At 45.7% G+C, this 27311-nt stretch overlaps 1 protein-coding gene across 5 annotated transcripts in view; it reads right to left on the bottom strand.

Moving 5' to 3' along the window:
* Window positions 1–25070, bottom strand: part of MCTP2 (multiple C2 and transmembrane domain containing 2) — a 153074-nt gene extending 128004 nt beyond the window's left edge. For 2 of the 5 annotated variants that reach the window (XR_006274660.1, XM_043493613.1), the window contains exons 1-2: window positions 24838–25020; window positions 7607–8148 (exon numbers count right to left, since the gene is read on the bottom strand). Coding sequence is in view for 4 of the 5 variants with exons in the window: in XM_043493613.1 (XP_043349548.1) it covers window positions 7607–8077 (471 nt within the window). In the remaining variant the exon portion in view is untranslated. Of the gene's footprint in view, window positions 1–7606; window positions 8149–24837 lie in introns of all 5 variants that reach the window. The other 3 variants (XM_038420090.2, XM_043493612.1, XM_038420089.2) reach the window with 3 other exon arrangements.
* Between the last annotated feature and the right edge of the window lie 2241 nt (window positions 25071–27311).

Raw genomic sequence — 27311 nt, 5'->3', positions numbered from 1 at the left:
AACACATTAAACTCAGCAAAATTATCATCAGATAATGCAACATAAGAGACTCTCTACACGAAACGGCTGAGTAACAGTTGCTTGGGGACCTTTAACTTTGAATTTCCTGACTAGCGTGCGTAAAATCTCAATTGTGTTGCCTTAAACAGAGTATTTCTAGCAGTCTGAGGCTTTAAAGGAATTTCTGTCAAGTACCATCAACTGTACTGATAATAGTCTGGCTCTACATCTTTGCTATAAACTGCATAAATGAAAGAGCAAAGAACATTGCAGAAAAATGAAATGAAAAATATTTGTCTCTTGGCTACATGCATACCATTTATGATAAACCACTTACCCCAAAATTATTAGGTCAACCTTTATTTTTTCCTTGTACATTTTGCATCCTATCTTTGGAACAAAGTTATAGTTTTCAGATAATGAAACTAGTTATAATTTGGTTTCCATATAGTCCTATTATTCTAGTAAATCTAATTTCACTGAGACTCTTGAATATGCATGCCTAAAAACATGGCATTGACTCCTTGGTGTTATACAACAACAACGCAGCTAAATTAGTTTTTGCAATTAAAATTGAGCAACATCAATATTTAGTCTTTTTTTTCAAAATGGAAAAAAAAAATTTATTATATATAAAGAGGTTACCAGAAATGGGGAAAAGTCATGAAAATTTTCATATTTTGTTTACATTTTTGGTCCAAATTTCATTTGGTCAAAATGTCCCACAATAGGAGATATGCAAACCCTGATTCTGATCTGATCAATAGCGAAGCCAGGAGCAAATTCTTTGAAGTCAGTGGAGTTACACTGAGGTAAGAGAGACTCAGGTTCACAGTATGGAGAATTCTTTTTTTTATTTTTTTTTATTTTTTAAGGATTTAGACTGAAAGTGCAAAATGAGAAGAGATACATAAGGAGCCAAATCTGGATGAGAGAAAACTTCTGTTAAATCAGGTGCTCAAGGTCACAAGGAGAATTTTGCCCAAATAAGGTTTGCAGAATTTGACCTCCCAGGCCGCCGATAGGGGGGAGGGGGAGGCAAAGGGGGCAGTTACCCTGGGGCCCAGAATTGCTGTCGGCGGGCCTGTGACCTCCTATACTTGAACTGTAAAATCAGCATCATTCACATAGCTAATATTTCTTGGTCATTCACTTTATAAACCAGAATATAAAGCGCTGTCCAATTCCTGCTCAAATGTAAGAAGAGATTTTCCCTCTATCATTGTTATTTGTATTCTGGTAGTATCCAGAGGCCCTAATCAGGATTGAAGTCCTATTGTGCTTGTTGACACACAGCAAGACAGTCCCTATCCCCAAAGCGCTTACAATCTCCATCTTCTCTGACCTTATCTGGAGGAATGGTTGAGATACAAGCAGGCAATGGGATAGGACCTAGGTCGTTAGTGACCTGTAAAGTTGTTACTAGTTATGACTTGGTCTTAGTCTATTTACCATGCACAAGTATCCATGTCCCAAAAGAAACCCCAACAACTGGCATTAATTGGCACCCCTGTGGATGTCTCAGCAGAGAGGCCAGGGACTAAATGGGTTACCCTTTCATCCTTAGAGGTCATCCCTCCAAATCAGAGTTGAAGCACACTGGTGTGTGCAAGAAGGTTACATGGCTGCTGCCTGTGATATATCTGTTCTGTGGATAAACTGGACAACCCTAAAGATGTTGTCAAACTGCCACCATTCTCAAGTGTATAATGGGTATAGCGACATTTCAGCAGGCACCTAATTAATGTGATCACTCATCAAAGCCTACCCTCCTTGCATTAGGCCAAATTCAGCTGTCAATTAAACTGGTGTAAATCCGGAGTCACTCCACTGCAGTTCCTGAAATTACTACAATTTGCAATGGAGTGAATGACAGCAGGATGCAGCCCAGTATTTTGTTTCATTTACCATTTTAAATAAGCTAACAAAAATAAGACATACAGAGGAAACACTTCTGTGATCCATTCACTAGTAAATATTAGATGCCCAAAATGCAAGGATAAAAATATTCATTATATATTATGGAAAACTTAAAAAGGCACTTTAACCAGGCTGTAGGCACTACTGACATCTATTTAAAAGGGTAAGACATAACACAGAGAGCCACCTCCAGATAGTGACAATAGATGGCTAGCCCCCAAGCAAAAGAAAATTCACACTGAAGAATCATCCATTCTCCCCCAAATATCACCTCTCTAGCAACACTTCAGTTTTCAGAAGACCCAGAGAAAAGAGGAACCTTGCAAGGTCTTCTGAAGATCACCAAGACAGGGCAGCAAATTCCAAAGCAGTGGGGTACTCAGAGAATGCTTTTTAGCAGCTCCCTATCTCTTTGACCATAGTAAGAGATACATAATTTTATAGACTGGGTGCCTTTTTTTTTTTTTTTTTTTTGCAGCAACTCTGAAATGCCTGAATGATTAAAAAGAGTGATACCAAAGAAAGGTTACGTTTTTTCTGCAGCTGATCCTAATATAAATATTTTTGGGGATTGTGCGTTTTGAATACCCAGTGCAGTAGTTTAGAGCAGGGGCTAATCTTTAATAAGTTGTGAAACCACAATCAAATTCAAATTCGATACCACACAGGACTCGGGATGTAGCAGGACATGTGTTGACTGAAATGGGTAGATAACACACAACACAGCCAAGCACTTTAAAAAAAAAATTGCTGGCTGATTCAGAAGGTCTGACTTCCTTCCAAATCCTCTGGTTCTGTGATCTGTGAAACGAAGCTCTGTGATCACAAAAGAATGTTGAAAACTTTTAGAGCAGGGGTGGGGAACCTGTGGCCCGTGTGCCGGATCCAGCCCTTTGCTTAATTTCATCCGGCCCACGGAGAACCAGCTGGGGGAGTAGGGTCAGAGGCTCACCCTGCTCCACCCAGCGTTCCAGCCGGGGAGTGGGGTCGAGGCAAGACCTCGCGCGCCCTGACCCCATTCCCCAGCAGAAGCACCGGGCGGGGGGTCAGAGCAAGTGGAAGGACCCATTTTTCTGGGGGCCCCCCAACTGGCTGGGGCTCCTGAGCATGCTCCCTTGACCCAGTGGCAGGTGGGCGAGCAAGAAGGCGACCCATCAGCAACAAAGGAATGCTTGAAAAAGGTAGGCCTGCCCCTTGGGGAGTCAGGCCCGGTGCAGGGCGGTGGGATGGGAGCCGTTGCCCCTGGAGAGTCTCTTCTCGGAGCTGGGTGAGTGTCTGAGACCTTGGGGAGCCCCTGCCCAGAGTGTCCATTGCCCCCTGCAAGGAAGCCTGGAGGGGGTGGGCGGGAGGCAACCCCAAACCCTCCTCCTGCCCCCCCCCATCATTTCCCACCCACCAAAAGTCGGGGCCCACCCAATTGTCTCGTCCTGGCTATGCCACTGGGCCACCCACTCCAAAACAGGGAGAGGACAGACCCTCTCAGTCCAGTTCTGGGGAGGAACCCTCCCCCATGCTCCCAGGGATCCTGCACTTGGTTCTGGGCCCCACAGAAATATACTGACAAACCGGGGGGAATTCAGAGAAGACCACACCACAGCACCAGGGGATGGTAGGGCTGATTTATGATGAGAACAGCATCACAGCATCTTACGCAAAGACTGGGGTAGTCAAAGACATTGGCTTTGGATCAGACTCTCGCTTTCCATTTGTATGAGGCCCACGATTGATTTTTTCTGTGGGTCAATGGCCCCGATAGAAAAAAAGATTCCCCACCCGTTTTAGAGCATAAGATTAGGGCCGGCCTTAGGGAAAATGGCACCATGGGCAAGCTTTTATTTTGGTGCCCCCCAATCACTCCTGGCCCCTTGGGCTCCCTGGGCTTCCCCCCCCATCACCTCTGGGCCCCATTGCCTTCCGCAGTGTTTAATTTGAAATGAAAAAAAGAGATGCCAGAGCTCATCCCTGGCACAAATTAAGCCCTGGCAGGGCAACCTGATATTGGCGGGTACTAGCCGGGCATCCAGCTCTGAAGGCAACACCATCGCCAGCAGTGGGAGCGTAAAAGTAAGCGTGGCGTCGTATATGGTATATTGCCACCCTTCTGCACCGCTGCTGTGACTTGTGCTGCCCGATGCTCAGCATGTGCCTCAAGGCGGGCTTTGCATCATCACACTGGAGTTGCATCTTGCCAGAGCCCACGGCCCTGTTGCAGCCCTATGGCCACTCCTGGCTCACCCGGAACACCATTTCAGATTTTGGGGGTGTCAAGGTTCCTTCCCCACTCTGAACTCTAGGATACAGATGTGGGGACCTGCATGAAAGACTCCCTAAGCTTATTCTTACCAGTTTAGGTTAAAAACTTCCTCAAGGTACAAACTTTGCCTTGTCCTTGAACCCTATGCTGCCACCACCAAGCGAGTTAAGCAAAGAACAGGAAAGAGCCCACTTGGAGACGTCTTCCTCTAAAAATATCCCCCCAAGCCCTACACCCCCTTTCCTGAGGAAAGCTTGATAAAAATCCTCACCAATTTGTACAAACCCAAATCCTTGGATCTTAAGAACAATGAAAAAGCCATCAGGTTCTTAAAAGAAGACTTTTCATTAAAGAAAAGGTAAAAGAATCACCTCTGTAAAATCAGGATGGTAAATACCTTACAGGGTAATCAGATTCAAAACATAGAGAATCCCTCTAAGCAAAGCCTTAAGTTACAAAAAGACACGAAAACAGGAATATACATTCTATTCAGCACAGCTATTTTACCAGCCATTAAACAAAAGAAATCTAATGCATTTCTAGCTAGATTACTTACTAACTTTTTACAGAAGTTCTGATTTGCATTTCTGATCTGTTCCCAGCAAAAGCATCACACAGACAGACAGACTGACTGACCCTTTGTTTCCCCCCCCCCCCCGCCCCACAGCTTTGAAAGTATCTTCTCTCCTCATTGGTCATTTTGGTCAGGTGCCAGCGAGGTTATCTTAGCTTCTTAACCCTTTACAGGTGAAAGGGTTTTGCCTCTGGCCAGGAGGGATTTTATAGTTCTGTATACAGAAAGGTGGTTACCCTTTCCTTTATATTTATGACAAGGGGGCTGGGAGGAAACTTTAGCCATGATTCCAGGGACTACTTGGGCACCTGAAAACTCTAGAGTTTTTGCCAATAATAATTTAGGAATTAGCTGACAGGAGCACTGTATCTAATTGTTATATAAAAAGAAAGAAAAAATATATATACAAACTCCAATTAAAGCCATGTTTAAAGTTTATATGTAAATTTGGAACAAACAGGAGATAATACAGCAAGATATTCCCAATCCCAAACCTTGAGGTATAGTTCTAGAGCTTTAACACAGATATCAGAAACGCAAGTTTGATACTTTGTACACGATCTTTAATACAGATTTTATTAATGTTTATTTATCTGCTTACTTTCTCTAACAGACACACTCTGTATTACTCCCATTATCTACCCTATTTTAGTCAATTGTCTTTAACTAAAAACATAATTTTAACATATGTGATTAAGCTTTTTCTCTTTTATTAAGAAAGGGAATTTATTTTTCTAATTATTTTGGCATTTTATGTTTACCGATCACAATCATGTATGTGACTCACATAATCGCTGTTGGTATCATAGTTGGAACTACATTTATTTTCATGCAAATGTTAAAGTTATTTTACAGATAGAACTAAAAATACATTTGAAAATAAGCGACCTTCATCTGCCCAGTGTCTAAAGTTATGCATTAGCTAATGGATTTTTAAACTGGCACTGCTAAAGTTAGTACAAAAGCTAAAAAGTTACATTGTAGGAGGATATTATTTGATTGTACTATTTTAAATAATGAATGACAAAGTACAATATGATAATAAAAGTAATAATGATAATTACTCCAGCCAGGACAGATTAGGCATTTTAGAACTCACTATTCAGTTATAACAGTAAATATATCCCTCATGTACATCAGAAGTCATTACAACTTTATAGTGCAATTATAAAATGTCTCGGTTATACCATTTCCCCAACTTGTCTAATGTAAACCACCCCTAAATTGTGATATCTACATCAGGGAAAAAAATCAGGGATTTTGTCACTGTTTGGGATTATGGGACTGGATGTTTCTACTTGAATGAACAGCAGTGAAACAGCTAACAATATAGTTATTTACAATAAATGGAGTAGTTCTCACCTCTCCAAGCTATCGTTTAACAGACAGATTTCAGGAACACAACACTGCATTAGTTTAGTACTTGTCTTACACTTGGAAACTTATCTCTGCAACCAGAAGGGACAGATTTTTTTGTTTGTTTGTTTTAAATTGAAAGCTTAAGTTCTGGAGAACATTTCTGCGGCCTGGGTTGGATTCTGTGGCTGCAGAACATTTAGCGCCCTGGCAATTGACTGGGAACAGCCCTAAGGAACTGCCACAATGTCAGCTACAATGATTTTTAACTGCCAGCTTAGCAACCATTTGGATGGGGGCTAAACCACATTCTAGACTAAACCTGTAACTAGACTAGGTCACTACCAAGGCTAGAGCAGTAGACTAGATTCACTCCCGGGGACAATGGGATTCACTTCCGGGTAAAAAGTCCCAAGAGTAGGAAACACCAGAAAGAGGCAAGTGGGATGGCAGGAGGAACAGCTTTTTCTGTAGATGAATCCCTTCTGGCATATAGGAGACTTGAGGGCAGGGGTTCATGGAGGTGTGTTTTACACTTTCTGCATCAGCTTGTGTGAATATGGCCCCCACTTTTGAAACATGAGCCACTACATTAAACACCCGTTTAGCAAGATACAGGTATGGCCCAGGTTTTTTCGCTCTATTTGAAGCTTACTGTAGACAGCAAATACCACTTTGACTCAAAAGAAAATGGAGCTTAAATGGTGCAGTAGGACAGCAGTGGAACAGGTCAGTAAGTAGTACTAATGACACATTTTGTAAAGACACTCACATAGGCAAGTGGTGATGCTAGTCAGGACTGAATAACCCTGGCAGAGATACATTGACAAAGTTCACATGCCTCCATGCCTCCTGCCAGTACTATGCCTGACTGCAGTCAGTGGTAGTCTCTCATTTCCATGAGTATAAATGGGAATGTTAGAAAACCCTTCTGTCTGTGCTTTTAACCAGATTGATCACCCTGTAATGAAAACCTGAATGAAATTCCTGAGCAGAATCCAACAAGTTCACTGTATGTCATCAAGTTATTTCAGTTAGCTCGTATTTCAGGCAGAGTTTACCCCGCTCTCCCTCCCACTCTACTATTCAATCTGGTTTGGATGGGTCTTTGCTATCTGATGAAACCAGTATATTACGATAACAAAGAAAGCATTACACCAAATGTTTCAGAGAGCAACATATTTTGAAGGTCAGAAGCCTTCGAACACTTTTGAATCAAGGGATCATTCTTTTGAGAACCTTCAAAAATTTGCCTTTAAAGGTATCGTGCACTTGCGAAAGCCAGATATTAGAACAATGTTCCAATGTGGCATTTAGAGCTTTCCAGTATATGAAAGGAAAAATCTGGAATAGGATTTATTCACAAGTTATATATGTTAAATTTTTAGGTCAGTAAAAATTATTTTTAGCCTTTCTTCACCCCTTCATAACCAACCCAGATAAAGGACAGAATGCAAACTCTGACATGGTTACTTACCCTTGCTTATCCAAAAGCCCCTTACCTCAGTCATTTCTTCTGTCAGATCACCACTCAGGCGTGCTCTCTGAAGCAACGCAAAGAGGTCAATGCTGGATTTCCGTCTGGGTTCTGATCCACACATGACTTCCGTTTCTGTTTCAGTTATGTTGATCTCTGTGTGCACAGCCTCCTGCTGTCTCCATTGCAGGTCCTCTCCTGCCCGTTTCAAAGAAGTGCTGCTGCTCTTGAGAGACATGACCGAGCTGGAAAGAGTGCTGGGGATATAGGTGGACAAGGCCTGGGAACCTGAATAAGTAGTTTCTTTGCCTGTGAAAGACTCACTCTCCAGTATGTCAGGCACAGATACGCTGAGGTGTCGGTCCAAGGTATGCCTTTGCCTTCTAGCCATCATTTTTCTAGAGCTTTTCTTTGTCATCTTTATGTTGAAGTTTTGTAACAAAGGCCTGGTTTTCTGTTTCAGGGATCCCCAGACAGAGGATCTATCCAAATCCATAGCTGCAACAGGAATGTCACCAGCTCCTTGGCATTGTTGGTTTTGAACAACTTCAGTAATTCATAGGATCACTAAAAAGAATAGGAGAAGAACAAAAGCTAAGTCCCTAAAGTGAACAGCAGTTCTGGATTATAACTCATGATGTCTCACCCACAGCCCTTCAGTCCATTTCCAACCAGCAAGAGGAAAGCATACTGTGTTATTAGGAAGAGAATGAGCAGTAGAAAGTGTACCCTACACTAAAGAATGATGGTAAAGATTATGTGAGGCCCATTTCCTTTAGAATCATCAGAAGTGGGCAATTTCCACTCTTTCCCCTTTCTGAAACCTGATATTGTGGGTTATCAAACTTTATGAATTAAAACATTCAACTTGACAACTGCTAGAGTTACTAGGAGTCTTTGTGGCACCTTAGAGACTAACAAATTTATTCAGGCATAAGCTTTTGTGGGCTAAAACCCACTTCATCAGATACATGGAGTGAACAACACAGAAAGCAGTATAAATATTACAGCACATGAAAAGATGGGAGTTGCCTACCAAGTGGGGGGTCAGTGCTAATGAGGCCAATGCAATCAAGGTGGACGTCGCCCATTTTCAACAGTTGACAAGAAGGTGTAAGTATCCGCAGAGGGGAAAATTACTTTTTGTAGTGACCCATCCACTCCCAGTCTTTATTCAGTCTTAATTTGATGGTGTCCCGTTTGCAAATTAATTCCAGTTCTGCAATTTCTCATTGGAGTCTGTTTTTGAAGGTTTTTTTGTTGAAGCATTTGCCACTTAAGTCTATTATTGAGTTTCCAGAGAGATTGAAGTGTTCTCCTACTGGTTTTTTAAATGTTACAATTCTTGTGTCTGATTTGTGTCCATTTATTCTTTTGCATAGAAACTGTCCGGTTTGGCCAATGTACATGGCAGAGGGGCATTGCTGGCACATGATGGCATATATCACCTTGGTAGATGTGCAGGTGAACGAGCCTCTGATGGTGTGGCTGATGTGGTTAGATCCTATGATGGTGTCCCTTGAATAGATATGCGGACAGAGTTGGCAACGGGGTTTGTTGCAAGGATTGGTTTCTGAGTTAGTGTTTTTGTTGTGTGGTGCGTAGTTGCTGGTGAGTATTTGCTTCAGGTTGGGGGGCTGTCTCTAAGCAAGGACTGGCCTGTCTCCCAACGTCTGTGAGAGTGAGGGATCATCCTTCAGGATAGATTGCAGATCCTCGATGATGCACTGGAAAGCAGATAGTATACCCCTGGTTGGGGTTCTAGGGGTGTGTCTGTGTAGATTCGTTCCTGTGCTTCTTCAGGGAGTTTCTTGAGTAGATGATGTTTCTTTTGGTAACCCTCAGTGGGATCAGCCTGTAGAATGTGGTGTCAGGCTGCTAGGCAGCTCTCTCTCATTCATATTCCAAACTATTCATGATGACTACAGCACCTCCTTTGTCAGCCTTTTTTATTATAATGTCAGAGTTGTTTGAGGCAAGCATTCTTACAACTACAATATCCACCTGCTGAAGTGAAGAAACAGATTGAAAGAGCCAGAAGAGTACCCAGAAGTTACCTACTACAGGACAGGCCCAACAAAGAAAGTAACAGAACGCCACTAGCCATCACCTACAGGCCCAACTAAAACCTCTCCAGCGCTACATCAAGAATCTACAACTTATCCTGAAGGATGATCCCAAACCGGAAGGAGAACACTTCAATCTTCCTGGACACTCAATAATAGACTTAAAAGTGGCAAATTCTTCAACAACAAAAAAACTTCAAAAAACAGACTCCAACAAGAAACTGCAGAACTGGAATTAATTTGCAAACGGGACACCATCAATTTAGGCCTGAATAAAGACTGTGGGAGTGGATGGGTCACTACGAAAAGTAGTGGATTTTCCCCTCTGTGGATACTCACACCTTCTTGTCAACTGTTGAAAATGGGCAACGTCCACCTTGATTGCATTGGCCTCGTTAGCACTACAAAAGTAATTTTCCTCCTTTGTTATTCACCCCTTCTTGTCAGCTGTTGAGAATAGGCCACTTCCACCTTAATTGAATTTGCCTCGTTAGCATTGACCCCTCACTTGGTAAGACAACTCCCATCTTTTCATGTGCCGTAATATTTATACTGCTTTCTGTGTTGTTCACTCCATGCATCTGATGAAGTGGGTTTTAGCCCACGAAAGCTTATGCCCAAATAAATTTGTTAGTCTCTAAGGTGCCACAAGGCTTCCTCAGTTGTTTTGCTGATACAGACTAACATGGTGACCACTCTGAAACTGAGCTGTAGCTCATGAAAGCTTATGCTCTAATAAATTTGTTAGTCTCTAAGGTGCCACAAGTACTCCTTTTCTTTTTGTAATCTGGAAGAGTGATTGGCTTAGTAAATATTGTAAACAAAGATTTGACTCATAGTGACATTTTCATGAGAAAAAAAACTGCAATGCTAGGATACCTTCTGTGCACACTTTCCTGCCTGAAAGAACATAAGCAATGCCATACTGGGTCAAACCAATGGTCTATCTAGCCCAGTATCCTGTCTCTGACAGCGGCCAGTACCAAAGCTTCAGGGGTAGTTGGAATGATCTATCCCTGTCTTCAACATTTGTTTCCTATCTTTTAACCAGTTAATGATCCATGAGAGGATCTTCCCTTTTATCCCATGGCTACTTAGTTTCCTTAAGAGCCTTTGCTGAAGGACCTTGTCAAAGGCTTTCTGGAAAGCCAAGTACTCTACATTGACTGGATCACTCTTATCCACATGCTTGTTGACACCCTCAAAGAATTCTCATAGATTGGTAAAGCATGATTTTCCTTTACAAAAGCCATGTTGACTCTTCCCCAACAAATCCTGTTTATCTACATGTCTGGTAATTCTGTTATTTACAGTTGTTTCTACCAATTTTCCCAGTACTGAAGTTAGGTTTACCCATCTGTAATTGCCAGGATCACCCATGGAGCCCTTTTTAAAACTGGTGTTAAATTAGCTAGCTTCCAGTCATCTGATACAGAGGTTTGTTTGTACAATAGGATACATACTACAGGTAGTAGTTTTGCAATTTCATATTTGAGTTCCTTCAGAACTTTTGGGTGAATACCATCTGGTCCCGATGACTTATTCCTGTTTAAATGTATCAATTTGTTCTAAAACCTTTTCTACTGACACTTCAGCATGGGACAGTACTTCAGATATGTTGGCCAAAAAGGATAGGATGTGCAGGAGATAGCTCTGTTGAGAGTATCTAAAACTTTCAGCAAATTCTTGGGCATCCCAGTATACCAACTCATAAACAGAACACTGAGGACTGCCACTCATCAGTCAAGGTGGAGTGAACAGTGACGGCTCAAGGCAACACCCAAGAATCTAGTAATCCAAGCTTCAATTGATGCACAGCTAATAACATTCTCTGCACTCATTATTGTCCCTGGAAGTCCCTCCCTCCCCACAGAAACACACCACTACATGTCAGAATTATTCTTTGGAGGAGACCACTTTGAAAGTTTGGCACAGCAAGAGCTATAAATCCAAGGTGTCTGTAAGCAAGGAGAGCATGAATTTGTAGAATACCATCTGAATTAGATTAAAGAGACATACTTTAATCTACACACACACACACACACACACACAGTAAAACTTGTTCAAACACTTATCCCGCAGCCATAGATCCTGCAGACCCTTTTTCATGCAAGTAGTACATATTCCTCCAACACAATGGAGAGGTGGTGGGGCCAAATCTGAGTGATTGGCACTTGTGACCCCGTGCACCAGATCACTAGGCCCAGAGCGAGGAGTCAGGCCCAGCCCTGTAGGACAGGAGCCACTGTTGCAAGGTGAGCGTGAGGCAGGCTTGCTCTCTATCACCACTTGCTAGTATAATGCATCTGCTGAAACAGAAGGCCCCTGAAATAGCCCCATTGATATCAGAGAGACTAGTCACATGAGAAATACTTTTTAATTTCATTTAGAATGGCCAAAAACAGACCCTCTGAGAGGACCAAGGGAGAAAGATGTTTTAATGGAATTCAGGACAGTTGTGGAGTAGAACACAATTAGTTTGGCCATGGAGCATTTAATAACTGAGGCCAGCGTACTTAGGGAACCCATCTCTGCATACACTACAAACTAAGCTATGGATTTCAGCTGTAGAAATGAGATGAATATACTTAATGTAACCAGCCAGCCACTGATTAACAAGCCACTAATCCACATTTTAAACTCTGCCCCTCTCTACATATCCACTCCTGGTCTCCCACAGGCTGATGCAAAGTTGCCTGAAGTTAGTGGGACTCTTTCTATAGACTTCAATGGGCTTTGGATATGGCCCTTAATGCATCGCCCTGCCCCTCACCCTGTTTCCTCTTCTCCGCCAATGACGCCAGCCTCAATTGCTCACTTGTAAACTCCTCCCACAAACACCTTTGAACATCCTTTCATCACACCCCTTATGCATGCAACGCTCTCTGAGGCATACGGCTACTATTCTCCCCTCCAGACCCATTTCTGTTGTGGTGCCGACACGCAGCCAGCCAGCCAATGATGATGCAGTAAGGCCAAGGAAGAATCGAGACATGCTGATATTTTTGATGAAGTTTTTGATGAAAACTTTAAAAAGTTAGAAAATGTATATAAAAATCCAGGCTAGGATGTCTTTCTAGAATCTATCACTCAATTAGAAGTTATGGGCTTTATGCAGAAATTACTGGGTGGGGTTCGTTAGCCTGTGTTATACGGGTGGTCAGACTAGATGACCATATGGGTCCCTGCTGACCTCATAATATACTTATACAATCTTTCTCATCAATAGATTTTAAGGGTGTCACTCCCCCTCCACATTTCTCTACTTTTTAGATTGTAAACTCTTCAGGAAGGTACTGCGTTTTCCTTGCCATAGTGATTAGCACAACTGGACCATAATCCCAAATTGGCCCTCTGGGTATTAATGTAATATAAACAATTAATAATAATGAGCTAACAATACAAATCTTATTGACTACAGCATTAATAGCATGCAATCTCAGAAATACGCTATTATCCAAACAACCTGACTCAAAAAGAAAAAAGAATCCCCAAACACACTTTCCTGGGCAGACTTTAAAAATTGCACAGAATGCTCCATCAGTTCCAAAGCTGATTTACATGCAAAGGGATCAAAGAACCTACCTTGTAGGTACATGTAATTCTCTTAGGGTCTCATCCATAGCCTGTTGAAGATTTCCACTGATTCCAAAGAGTTTTGGATTAGGCACTTAATGGCTGAGACACTTACTGGTATCAAATGCTTCATAAATTATCAACTCCTTTGGGAGGATTTGCTTTCGCTACATAAGTGATATTCCAAGCAATCAAGCAGGAAAATGGTTTCCTTTCAGAGCAGGTCTTTGTGGAAACAAACAACCTGTGTGTGTGCAAGCACTGTTTTTCCATGAGTTTGGGGACGGGGAGGGGGAGGCAGAGAAAGGCGTTGACCATATCCTGAGAAAACAGCAACCCAACATACTGGACATTTGTAAGGCCCCTATAAGTGAAAGGAGCTTAATAAATTGCACAGGGAAGATTAGATTTTTGTAAAAGTGTGAGGCAGAACAAATACAGCAGGTTGGAACACAGGAAAACACTTTTGAAAACACATTTGTACAATTTTACTGCACATTTTCAAAACTCTACAACCAGCTGAAATAAAACAAACTGTTATCAGTCAGAATGAAAATAAAAACAATCCTGTTTTGTTCTGTTTTTTTAAATCTCATGATTTCTAACCTAATCCTTTGATTTTTGGGAGGGGACCCTAATTTTTGGTGTGTGAGCATTTGGGGAGTGGCAATACTGCTTTTGTGTTAAATGGGTGTAAAGGTACGTATATCAGTATAGCTATTCCCATACAGGAAAGAGAATAAACTATACTGGTGCATAGCACTTTTGTACTGGTATAAAACTGTGTCCACTAGTGGCTGTGCCATTATTTTGGTACAAAAAAAGTCACACCCTTAACCCAGATAACTATACAGCAGGGATCGGCAACCTTTGGCCCGCAGCCCAGCAGGGAAAGCCGCTGGCAGGCTGGGACGGTTTGTTTACCTGCAGCATCCACAGGTTCGGCCGATCGCAGCTCCTCCTGGCCTGCGCCGCTTCCCGCAGCCCCCATTGGCCTGGCACGGCGAACCGCAGACAGCGGGAGCTGCGATCGGCCGAACCTGTGGATGCTGCAGGTAAACAAACCATCCCAGCCTTCCAGCAGCTTTCCCTGGCAGGCCGTATGCCAAATCAGCCATTGATTTCACGGAGGGAAGGAGTGAGGGGGGAGCAAATGAATACAAAACAAGTCTGGTGTATTTCTTGTTTTGATCCACTCCATCTATCTTTTAGATCTTTGGCTAGCAGCAGATGCTAACAACAAATTTATTTGAGCATAAGCTTTCGTGAGCTACAGCTCACTTCATCAAATGCATTCAATGGAAATGCATTTTCCACCGAATGCACCCGATGAAGTGAGCTGTAGCTCATGAAAGCTTATGCTCAAATAAATTCGTTAGTCCCTAAGGTGCCACAAGTCCTCCTTTTCTTTTTTGCTTAAAGAACCTCACTCAAGTATAAATTGTTACCATTATAAGCAAGTAATTTGAGAGACAGAAAGCTTTGCATACTTACATTTTAATGGCTTGCTTTTAGTTACTTATCTGGAAACATAGCCTGCCTCGGATAAACAATCCTAATCAAAAGGATTATGAAAATACTTTTGCAAAGTACTGGTAGTCCTTTGTTTGCATTCAAGTTTATCATTTATCCTTGAGCTTTCAAATTCAGTTCCTCATGTGCTGACTTTATTTTAAATGTTTTGAGGGAAATCTGAGCCCCATTCACTTCAACAGGGTCACGATTTTATCCCTGCAATGTTGGCTACTTAAATCATTTAACTTTTCTTGTAGAACAGGTTGATGCCAAAATGAAGCATTGATTTGGATGGGCTTGCAGCCATATCTCCCGGCACTGTGATCTCTTATCTCATAAGCTAAACAGGGCCAAAATGTGGCTAGGAGACCTACAAGGAATACCTCAATGATGCAGATATGATCAGGGCCAGCTCTAGGTTTTTTGCTGCCCCAAGCAAAAAAAAAACAAAAAAACAAAAAACCTTCCCCCCCCCCCTTTTTTTTTTGGCTTTTACACGTTTGCAATGTTTTTGTTTTGTTTTTTGACTGTTTACAAATTTTAAAAAAATGAAAATAGAGAATTTGTAGTTAGTAAAATAAAACAATTTCCTACTAGTATACTCATTTAATTTTAACAAAATCACAATTACAAACAATTTGGGTTCAACTATACACTGTAATGAAAAATGTTAGTGTCTTCTGGTGCACCAAGTTTCTCATAAATTGGGTCGGGGGACCAGGTTCTGTTCTGGCTGGAGTGGCACCGCAGAGGTCCACGAGCAGTCCCCGTTGCTCAGGAAGGGCTACAATCTCGCCTGCAAGGTGGGAGCCTGCCCCGGCGGGGGGTGGGGAGCAGCGCCTCCAGCTCCACCCATGCGGGGCGGAGGGAGCAGCCGGTGGGTGCAGCTCACGGGGGGGGGGGGGGGAGGAACAGATGGGATGGCCGGAAGGCCGCCCTTAGAAATGGGCCACCCCAAGCATGTGCTTGCTTTGCTGGTGCCTAAAGCTGGTCCTGGATATGATGCAGACTATTCTTCCCTCTGTGTCAGTACTAACAAGTGTCCCAGGCTGGTGTTACTGTGCTACTGCAGGTGCAAATGTGTAGATAAAGTCCTAATCACATATGGTCATTAAAGATTTCATGGGACTTTTTGCAGCTGCAGGGGGGTCACACGTTTTAGCCAAATTCTAACTCTAGCAATGACATTTTGTCTTCCTAAATTTTTCCTGCAGTTTCAATTGAAAGTGATCTCTCGCTCTGTTATTATATAACTCTTTGAAAAGCACTTTGGGATCTTTTAGCTAGAAAAGGTGGGAAGCAGTGAGATACTGAAATCACGTACACTAGTCTTTCGGTTTGGTCCATTCCTCTCTTACCATCACTTTACTCTATATTAGGCAGTACATTAAATGCTAACTGCTTCACAAAAGACAACTCTTGCATGCTGCAATGCTTGAATAAAAACAGATCAACAGAAACAGACTTCCTTTTATTCATGTTATCTGAAGGAAATCTAGGTCTCTGCAGATGAACGTCATAATATAAAAACTCTAGAGGCAAACACTGAACTTAACAACAACATTTATTTTACAAAGCTTGTTGTAAGATTTGTTTTTATTTTATTTTTTCTTGTACACGGAGATCCCTAGGTATTTTAAGCCCTGGGCTCTTGCTTTTTTTTTTTTTTTTAAAATAACCGGTCGCATATACAATGAGTTACAATAACGAGTACATGATATGCATACTCATTTGTCTGCAGTCTTGACTGGGGAGAGGAAAGAAGAAGCCCTAGCTACTTGGAGACTCCCTAAACAATCTGAAGAGCTTGTTTTTCTTTTCACATAAAAGCAGACTTACTCTGGGCAGTAATTGAAGAATCAAATGTTACAGACATCTTAAAATAGTACCTGGTAGTGAAAGTTAGTGGGGGGAAAAGAATATGCACCTGCCTCCACTTGTAGAGCTATTACTTTCACTTCTTACATTATCTTCTAAAACAGAAGAAATGCTATATATAAAATTTCTCACCAATACTTTCCACCTTTTCTGCCACGCAAAGCAAGGCACAGGACAACATGCCTCATAGTTGTACCAGTGGGAGGCAGAAAGTCTTATTTATTTCATGTTGTTTTTCTAACATCAGGGCTCACAACAAACTGCACATTCAGACAGTATCCTCGCTACACGAATACCATACAGAGAGAGCCACCAAAGTCACTGGGGCACTGCCGAGTAAGAGTAGGCAGCCTCGGTGCCTCCTCCTTTGCCTGCTCTCGCCTCCCAGTTCATATTTGTGTGGAGCTCAGCAGAGGACGTGTCTGGTAAGGCTGCACCACAGAGGGGAGAGAACAGACTAATGCAAGGTACCAAGGGGAAGGCGGAGCTGCTCAGAGGACTCAGGGGCTATTGGCCAAGCTAAGAGTGATTAGACAAGAGCTACTGGAGGGAACTATGGAGAGGTCAGGAGTTAATAGGGAAACAGAATGTGAGTGGGGATGATGGGGGATTTGAATGGGTTGAATGAGGCTCAGGAACCAATGGAAAGACGGTGGGAACTGGAACTGATGCATGGAAGGGGCTAATGGGGCTAACTCCTCCAGGTTCACACCAATAACTACCTCCAGCTCCTTCCTGCGCGGCAACTGCATCTCCTTTAGACCTCAATTTATTTGCCATGATACCAACCCCTCCCTTTAATTCTGAGAAGTGCCAGGAATAAGGACCTGCCTTCTCACAATTCCCCAGGGGAACCAACCCTGTGAGGGAAATCAGTGATTTGTTTCCACTGGAGGTCAAGTAAGTTGTTGCCTTTCATCAGCCCTCACTGCGCAAAGCTTTAAAAAGAAGAAGTTTATGCCTAAGTTCAAATTGCTTTGTACTATACAAATTAAATCATTAAATAACTTGCATACGATGTCACATGGAACTCCTTGAACTTGGCAGTTATGCACTCTAGCAAGAGAAATCTGTAAAAACAACTCTAAAAATTATTATTAGAGGATGCACAAATGGTACAAGGAAGATGGAAATATGTTCAAAATATAAAGTAGGGAGACGAAACAGGGAATATAAGTCTAAAAGGAAAAAAGTCAAAAGGGCTTACATAGGCATCGCATGTTTTAGCCATACAATAGCCTCAGCGTCATCAATGTGACCCTGTAGTACGTTTTTGTTAAGCAAGATTCTCAACAGTAAATATTAACAGGACCTCTATGATCAGCATCATACAGCAGGAATAGCATCATACAACTGCCAGTTACAATCTAACCTTGCCTTGAACAGGTCAAAAAACTCCATTAAGTAAACTGTTCTGCAGGCCAGTTTTCCCTATCCCAAAGTACTCCATTTCCCAGCATCCAGGCAGCAAGGTCTAGGGAACAGAGTGCATTATAAAGAGCAAGGAACTAAGTCAGGGATCGGCAACCTTTGGCACGTGGTCCGCCACGGAAAGACACTGGCAGGCTGGGCTGGTTTGTTTACCTGCAGCGTCTGCAGGTTCAGCCATCGCAGCTCCCACTGGCAACTTTTGCTGTCCCAGGCCAATGGGGGCTGTGGGAAGCGGCGGAGGCCAAGGGATGTGCTGGCAGCCCTTCCCGCAGCCCCCTTGGCCGGGAACAGTGATAACTTATGTAAGCAAGTATTGTATTTGAGAAAATACTTCTGGCCACTGATGTCTGTTCCACTATTTCAATATTACTTAAAGATATATGCAACATTTCTTAAATCCCCAGGAGATCAATAGTGGCTTTGCAGTCATACTGTACACAGGTACAGTGGCAAAGCACTGATCTTATTTTGAATTCTGTTTTAAGGACTGTGGGTCTTCAGCAACTCCAAAAACAAGGAACTATGTTTGTCAAGCTCAGTAAGCAAAAAGAGGTGCACAGAATTAGGAAACACTTCTGGAAATATTTAACAAAAGCAAAAACGACTCAAGATGTCAAAAAGGATGATATACACCCAACATAGACTTCCCCTAAGACTCCCCTATTTTGTTTTGTAATAGGTAGCAATGAACTACTGAAGAAAACAGTAGTTTGGATAATAAGGAACAGAGACACCATAAAGTTTAGCAAGACACTGAGTAAAAAACACGAAGAAGAGAGATACATACAAGACCTTAAGCCTGACTACTGATATTAAGAGGATGCAACTCCACTAACTTGGCCCAGTTGCTTACGCCAGCTAAACATCAGATCTGAAGGAGTATCAATTGGTGGGATTCTGCTGTATTTTAATTAGGGATCATGCACACTGATGATACCCTGCCCCATGTTCAGAAATCATCTGAACAAAGGGGTTTATATTCACGCTTGTTCACAGTGGATTTACTCAGAGCTTAATTTGTGCCAGGGCTGAGCCCCAGAACCACTATGCTTGGAAGTTCATAGCCCCAGCACCTCTAGGCTTGCTGCATCAGTTAAGAACATAAAAGAATTGCTTGAGCCCTGGCTCTTAATTGCCTGAGCCAGGGAGAGCACCTCTTTCATTACAAATTAAGCATCGGATTTACTGCATTCATAGCAACCATTTTGATGCATACGAGCTACTGCTTCAAGCAGAACAAAGCAGATTCATGCAGATGAAGAATTGTACATTTGTTAGGAAAGCTGCATTGTTCCCATGGAAGTGGGATAGTAAAATGTTTGATACAAAAGGCAGCATAAATCCATGTGTCCCTATAAAAATACTTTTCAAGCAGAGACCATTTCTGTTTGCATGGGTCTCTTTTCTGATGCTGCTTCTGTCCAGAATCAGTACAAGCTTTTAGCAATCTACAGTGAGTTGATTCTCCCAAAGCTATTTGTTTATGTTTTAGTCCCTGGCATGTCACCAGAAATGTTCTTATGTTGCCCTTATTTAAAAAAAACAAATACATACAAGAGAATGCTGCATATTCTGTTACACAATTGCCCACTGAAATGGATTCAAAAAGGTTGGTTTAATTAAATCACTATGTACTTGCAACCACTTGTGCACTCTCTTTTTGAGTCCCAACACTTGAAGATAAACCTGGAGCTGGGCCTCAAAGAAGTCCCTGACTTCCAACCCACCTCAAGCCACATTCTATTATGCCTAATGCAGTAGGATTTTTTTTAATATGTCAAAATGCATATTGGAGCTCACCTTATGCACATCTGAAATTAATTTTACAATATCTGCTTAGCATTTTCACTGCAATTTCTCTGAAAGCCCAATTCAACAGTACAGCTCTATGTTCACCATAACTTCAAGACATTGTAGGACTAATAATCTAGCCACACTGCTCCCAAAGGCAGGGACACTTGATTTTTTTTAAAATTAGGTTGCTGCCACTTTTATTTCCATTAGTGTCTGGCATAGAGTACTTGATGATTCAAAGAGTCTGAATTTCACTTTCAGATCTTTTAAGGCATCTGGTACTCATTTCAGTCTCAGGAATACGTGTATTTCCTACTAACAAGAATTTACTAACAAGAGTATTAACTGGGAACGTGTGTGCAGTTTTTGTGGGGGATATAGGAAGGATAGTGCAAAACACAGCATTATTCCATCTAAATCCCAAGGAAACTGAACAATCTTCTCTCCCATTAAGGATGGTCTCTCCAGACAAGTTCTGATGGACATTTGCAGAGCATTGAACTCGGAACTCTCTCTATCCACACTGTACTTATTGTATGGACTTATACATGGGGTTTTAGGTAAGAAAGGATCATTCCAATCATCTAGTCTGACCTCCTACTTAACATAAGACAAACACAGAATCCAAACTGAAGACAACAATTCATTCTTTATGTGGCTGTAGAAAGGAATCTGGCCAGGGAGCCCACATAACAGTAGATGAAGAAGGAGCTCACCACTGAATACAACAGAAACCAATCTGTACATTATTTAGATCAAACCATCAACGCACGCTCGCCTAGATACAAGAAGAAAGCCCTAGCTGTCATACCAGCAAAAAAGCTTATTTTGCTTTGGCAACTTTTGACAGTAGAAGTTGCATCTAACTAGGATGATTTGCCAGTACAGCTATAGACATGGCCTTATGCACATGCCTAGCTTCACCCAGGTGAGAAGTTCTACAGATGTGGGTTCTCAACACTGCAGGCGGTTATTTAAATCCCCAGCTCCTGAAGAAGGAAATCAGAATGTTTTTTTCATAGAAAACGTTAATTTCCCAGAAAAATAGTTTCTCTGTGACTATTATGCAGCAGTAAAGAATACGAGAAAATGAGAGCATGGAGAGGTGGCAGCATACTTCCTGTAGGTCTGAGGAAAACAGGAGCAATTTTCCATTCAAAGGCAAAAAAAAAGGAACAGAGGAAATTAAGAGCATTTTAGCATGTTTCACCCTCCTTCGGTAAACCATGACTCCCTCTGATCCACAAAAGCAGATGATTAGACAAAGCTGCTACCAAGAAAGTGGCTGTGTGACTGCACATGGTACTGAAGGACAAGAATCTGGAGTCTGCTCCTAAACTTACCTTGCCACACAAGAATAAGAAGCTGAGACTGAAAGCCTGACATCCTAGTAACAGACCAATAATTCAACAGATTGCACTGAAGTTGTCATGACATACATAAGGCCTGAAGGGATGGCACCACCCTGCCAACACTTACTGCATAGCCATTGGTGCAAAACTTCAGATGCTTCTAAGAAGCTACTTTTAAGGGGAAGAGGGAAATAAATCAGCTAGGGGTAGACTAAAACTACAGCATTATACACAAGTAGCACTGTTGGAAAAACTCTGAAAAAATGTAATACTTACTAGCAACAAGCTTTCCTCCATAACCACCCTTTACACCTAGTCTACATTAAAAGCCTGATCTTATTTACACTGAAGACAAGGACACATTCCCATTGACTTTAGTGTTCAAACCCTAAAGCAGTAATGTCATGAGGAGCATTACCTGCCTGAGCAAGTTGACTGGGTAATTATGTTATCTGGGCAGCATTCAAGTAAGGGAAATTTCATTTGCTCCAATCCCTTAGACAGAGACAAACACCTACAAGGTCTCTATCAAGCATTCCTAAAACTACAATACCCACTTGCTGAATTGAAGAAACAGATTGAAAGAGGCAGAAGGATACTACAGAAGTCACCTGTTGGACAGGTCCAACAAAGAAAACAACAGAACACCATTAGCTGTCACCTTCAGCCCACAACTAAAACCTCTCCAGCGCATCATCAAAGATCTACAACCTGTCCTGAAAAACGATCCCTCACTCTCACGGATCTTGGGAGACAGACCAGTCCTCACTTACAAACAGCCCCCCAACTTGCAGACTACCCATAGATAGATTCTTACTGTATGTTCCATTCTGTGCATCCGATGAAGTGGGCTGTAGCCCATGAAAGCTTATGCTCAAATAAATTTGTTAAATCGCTAAGCTGCCACAAGTGCTCCTGTTCTGATTACCAATTAGTTCATGGGTGTGAAGGGAGATGCCGTGTTTGCCAGCTGCTATGTGTCCAATGCCCACACCTGCAAGATTTGCTTAAACAAATACAATCCGATTATTACATTTGTCACTTTAACATTTACACTTCAACCCAATCATCACTTGGCTTTCAAATGTTGCTCCAGCCATATAGATTTCCCAACAGTCACAGTGAAGTCTATAATCAGAGCATTAGCCATTGGTTTTCCGCTTACGTGTTCCTAAGCAAATCAATCACCAAACCTGTTGTTTGAAAAGGATCTGATGGGATTTTTGATACATGGAGGGACAAGAGGAAGCCAGTATCCTGGTTTAATAACCAAGTACAAGTGAGTAGCTGTGCTGATGCGCTGAACACGTGAGAGTCCCAAAGGAAATCAAGCAGAGGGAAATCCCATCCCTTAAAGAAGAGGACCTGGGTTCTCCCCCCTTCACTACAACTCCCACTGTCTGTCTCGAGACTAGAGGCACTCACTAAAGGGGGCGGGGGGGCAAACTTTACAGTTAGAAGAAGCACTATGCATGACAGCAGTTTGCTTCTGCCACTTCCTGGCCCCACAACACCCACCCCTACGCACATCCCTCCACCTTCCCCCAGTGCACCCCATGCCATTACTCCCCCCTTCCTCTCAAGTACACCCAGTGCCCACTCCTCCTCACTCCCTCATCTCCTCCAGTGCCCCCTCCCCCCGTATCTCTCATGCCCTCTCCCCTACCTTCCTCCCACGTAAACCCAGTGCCCACCCCCACCTTGCCCAATGCACCCAGTGTCACCCTCCCCCCACCTTCCCTCAAACCACCCAGAACCCACCATCCCCCCTTCACTCAAAGCCCCCACTGCCCCTCAAAGCACCCAGAGCCCACCCTCCCCCCACTACCCCTCAAAGCCCCCAGTGCCCACCTTCCCCCCACAGCACCCAGTGGCCACCCTCCCCCCACAGCACCCCTCAAAGCCCCCAGTGCCCACGCTCTCTCCACCTTCACGCAAAGCCCCCACCGCCCCTCAAAGCACCCAGACCCACCCTCCTCCCCACAGTCCCTCAGAGCGCCCAGAGCCCACCCTCCTCCCACAGCACCCAGTGCCCACCTCCCTCCACCGCCCCCCAAAGCGCCTAGAGCCCACCCTCCCCCCACCGCCCCTCACAGCACCCAGAGCCCACCCTCCCCCCCACCGCCCCTCAAATCACCCAGAGCCCACCCTCCCCCCACAGCATCCAGTGGCCACCCTCCCCCCACCATCCCTCAAAGCCCCCAGTGCCCACCCTCTCTCCACCTTCACTCAAAGCCCCCACCGCCCCTCAAAGCACCCAGACCCACCCTCCACCCCACAGCCCCTCAAATCGCCCAGTGCCCACCCTCCCCCCACCACCCCTCAAAGCCCCCAGTGGCCACCCTCCACCCCACAGCCCCTCAAAGCACCCCATGCCCACTCTCACCCCACAGCACCCAGTGCCCACCCTCCACCCCACAGCCCCTCAAATCGCCCAGTGCCCACCCTCCCCCCACCACCCCTCAAAGCCCCCAGTGGCCACCCTCCACCCCTCAAAGCCCCCAGTGGCCACCCTCCACCCCACAGCCCCTCAAAGCACCCCGTGCCCACCCTCTCCCCACAGCACCCAGTGGCCACCCTCCACCCCACAGCCCCTCAAAGCGCCCAGTGCCCACCCTCTCTCCACCTTCACTCAAAGCCCCCACCGCCCCTCAAAGCACCCAGACCCACCCTCCTCCCCACAGTCCCTCAAAGCACTCAGTGCCCACCCTCCTCCCACAGCACCCAGTGCCCACCTCCCTCCACCGTCCCCCAAAGCGCCTAGAGCCCACCCTCCCCCCACCGCCCCTCACAGCGCCCAGAGCCCACCCACTGTCCCTCAAAGCACTCAGTGGCCACCCTCCCTCCACTGCCCCTCAAAGCCCCCAGTGCCCACCCTCCCCCCCACCGCCCCTCAAAGCCCCCAGTGCCCACCGCCCCTCAAAGCACCCAGACGCACCCTCCTCCCCACAGTCCCTCAAAGCAGCCAGTGCCCACCCTCCTCCCACAGCACCCAGTGCCCACCTCCCTCCACCGCCCCCCAAAGCGCCTAGAGCCCACCCTCCCCCCACCGCCCCTCACAGCGCCCAGAGCCCACCCTCCCTCCACTGCCCCTCAAAGCCCCCAGTGCCCACCCTCCCCCCCACCTTCACTCAAAGCCCCCAGTGCCCACCCTCCACCCCACCGCCCCTCAAAGCCCCCAGTGCCCACCCTCCCCCCCACCGCCCCTCAAAGCCCCCAGTGCCCACCCTCCCCCCACCTTCACTCAAAGCCCCCAGTGCCCACCCTCCCCCCCACCGCCCCTCAAAGCCCCCAGTGCCCACCCTCCCCCCACCTTCACTCAAAGCCCCCAGTGCCCACCCTCCACCCCACCGCCCCTCAAAGCCCCCAGACCCACCCTCCCCCCACTACCCCTCAAAGCAGCCAGTGCCCACAGCACCCAGTGCCCACCCCCGCCCCTCAAAGCGCCCAGTTTTCCAGCCCTCCGCCCCCTCCACTCGCCTCGTTTACCCCGTCGGCCAGGGCACCCCAGAGTCCCTCCTCCCCGCCCTTCAACTTCACGGGGCAGGGGCAGGGGCAGGGGCAGGGCCCCTCGCGCCTCCCTGCCGCCGCCGCCGCCGCCGCCGCCGGCCCCTGCTGCCCGCGCCCGAGGCAGCGGCTCTCACCCGCCGGGGTGCCCCGGGCTCACGCTCCCGCGGCGGCTCCGGCAGCAGCTTCCTCGCCGCCGCTCGCAGAGGAGGAGCCCCGCCAGCGCCGCGGCTTGCAGGAGCCTCAGCCTTGAGGTAGGGGGAAGTGCCGCCGCCGGAGCGTCCCTACGGGCGGGGACGTCCCCGCGCACCCGGCCGGGAAATCCCACCCTGGCCTCGACGCTTCCCGCTTTACCTTGCGCGGGGGGGGGGGTCGAGAAAGGGTGATCCAAATAAAGGGGATCAAGCCGATTCCGAAGCCCCCCCCCCCGTGGCAGAATTCAAGCTTTCGTTTGATATCATTTCAGAAGGCTCACCTCGATGTTCGTGTTTAAGCGCTGTTTACCGCCTCCCCCCCCCCCTTCCCCATTTCAAATGTTGCAGGAAATGGGGCGGGGTGGGGGAGGTCGGACAATAATTATGCCATGACAGGTTTCAGAGTAGCAGCCCTGTTAGTCTGCAGTCGCAAAAAAAGAAAAGGAGGACTTGGGGCACCTGAGAGACGACCACATTTATTTGGGCATAAACTTTCGTGAGCTACCGCTCACTTCATCCGATGCATTTGGCCTGCATCCGATGAAGTGAGCCGTAGCTCACGAAAGCTTATGCCCAAATAAATGTGTTAGTCACTAAGGTGCCCCAAGTCCTCCTTTTCTTTTTGCGAATACAGACTAACACGGCTGCTACTCTGAAAACAGCTCTAATAAATGTGGTCGCCTCTCAGGTACCCCAAGTCCTCCTTTTCTTTTTCTGTAATGACAGGCGTTGAGATTCATGGAGATGACGCTTTATGACACCCAACTTGTCTTCACCCGCCTGCCAAAATACCCAGTAAAGACCCTTAAAGCAAATTCTTTAGACATTCTCAAGCAGCAGTTTTTCTCCTTTGCCAGACCATCTGCGCGTTTCTGTTATCATCGATGGAAATGACTTTTTTTTTTTTTTTTTGGTTTGCGTGCATATGTGAGAGCCACTTTCATGGACGTTTGCTGGTAAAAAACAAAATCTCCTTCCGACTAATGCTGGTAAAATAAAATAATTTAGGAATATCATTATAAAGATCACTTAACGAAAAACATTAACAAACACTAGTGGGACCTCAGCACGTATCAAAGTTAATAAGGATTTGGTTTCCTTTAAAAAGCCATCTTTTGTTTCTGATAGTTGTAGTAAAAATAGACAAGTGTAACCATGCATAGCATTTCTGTAGTAGTCTTCAGGCCTCCGGGTACATCTACACTAGGGCCCCTACTGAAGTGCAGCTGTTGCTGTAGTGCCATTGTGTAGACACTTCCCAAATCGATGGAAGGGGTTTTCCCCTCAAGATAATGAACCCGTTTCTCCAAGAGGCGGTAGCTAGGTCAGGGGAGGGCAAACTTTTTGGCCTGAGGGCCACATTGGTTTCCAAAATTGTATGGAGGGCTGGTTAGGGGAGGCTGTGCCTCCCCAAACAGCCAGGTGTAGCCTGGCCCCCGCCCCCTATCTGAACCCCCCCTGTTTCTCGCCCCCTGAGGGCCCTCCCGGGACTCCTGCCCCATCCAACCACCCTGTTCCCTGACGGCCCCCCATGGGATCCTTACCCCATCCATCACCACCCCCATTCCCTGTCCCCGTGTCCACCCCTGGAACCCCTACCCTGATTGCTCCCCGCCACCCCATCCAACCCCCTCTCTCATTCCTGACTGCCCCCTGGGGACCCCAGCCCCATCCAACCACCTTTTCTCCCTGTCCCCTGACCGCCCCCGGAACTCCTGCCTTTGACTGCCCCCCCACCACCCCATCCAACCCCCTCTCTCCTGACTGCCCCCTGGGGATCCCAGCCCCATCCAACCACCTTTTCTCCCTGTCCTCTGACCGCCCCCAGAACTCCTGCCTCTGACTGCCCCCCACCACCCCATCCAACCCCCTCTCTCATTCCTGACTGCCCCCTGGGGACCCCAGCCCCATCCAACCACCTTTTCTCCCTGTCCCCTGACCGCCCCCGGAACTCCTGCCTTTGACTGCCCCCCACCACCCCATCCAACCCCCTCTCTCATTCCTGACTGCCCCCTGGGGATCCCAGCCCCATCCAACCACCTTTTCTCCCTGTCCTCTGACCGCCCCCAGAACTCCTGCCTCTGACTGCCCCCCACCACCCCATCCAACCCCCTCTCTCATTCCTGACTGCCCCCTGGGGACCCCAGCCCCATCCAACCACCTTTTCTCCCTGTCCCCTGACCGCCCCCGGAACTCCTGCCTCTGACTGCCCCCCACCACCCCATCCAACCCCCTCTCTCATTCCTGACTGCCCCTGGGGACTCCTGCCCCATCCAACCACCCCTTCTCACTGTCCCCTGACCGTCCCCGGAACCCCTGCCTCTGACTGCCCCCCTGCTGCCCCATCCAATCCCCCCCTCCTTCCTGACTGCCCCCCAGGACCCCTGCCCCCATTCAACCCCCCTGTTCCCCGCCTT

The sequence above is a fragment of the Dermochelys coriacea genome, chromosome 10, assembly GCF_009764565.3.
Source record: "Dermochelys coriacea isolate rDerCor1 chromosome 10, rDerCor1.pri.v4, whole genome shotgun sequence".
Classification (NCBI taxonomy): Eukaryota; Metazoa; Chordata; order Testudines; family Dermochelyidae; genus Dermochelys; species Dermochelys coriacea.
Note: the sequence above shows the minus strand (reverse complement) of the source record. Positions and strands in the feature narration are given on the sequence as shown.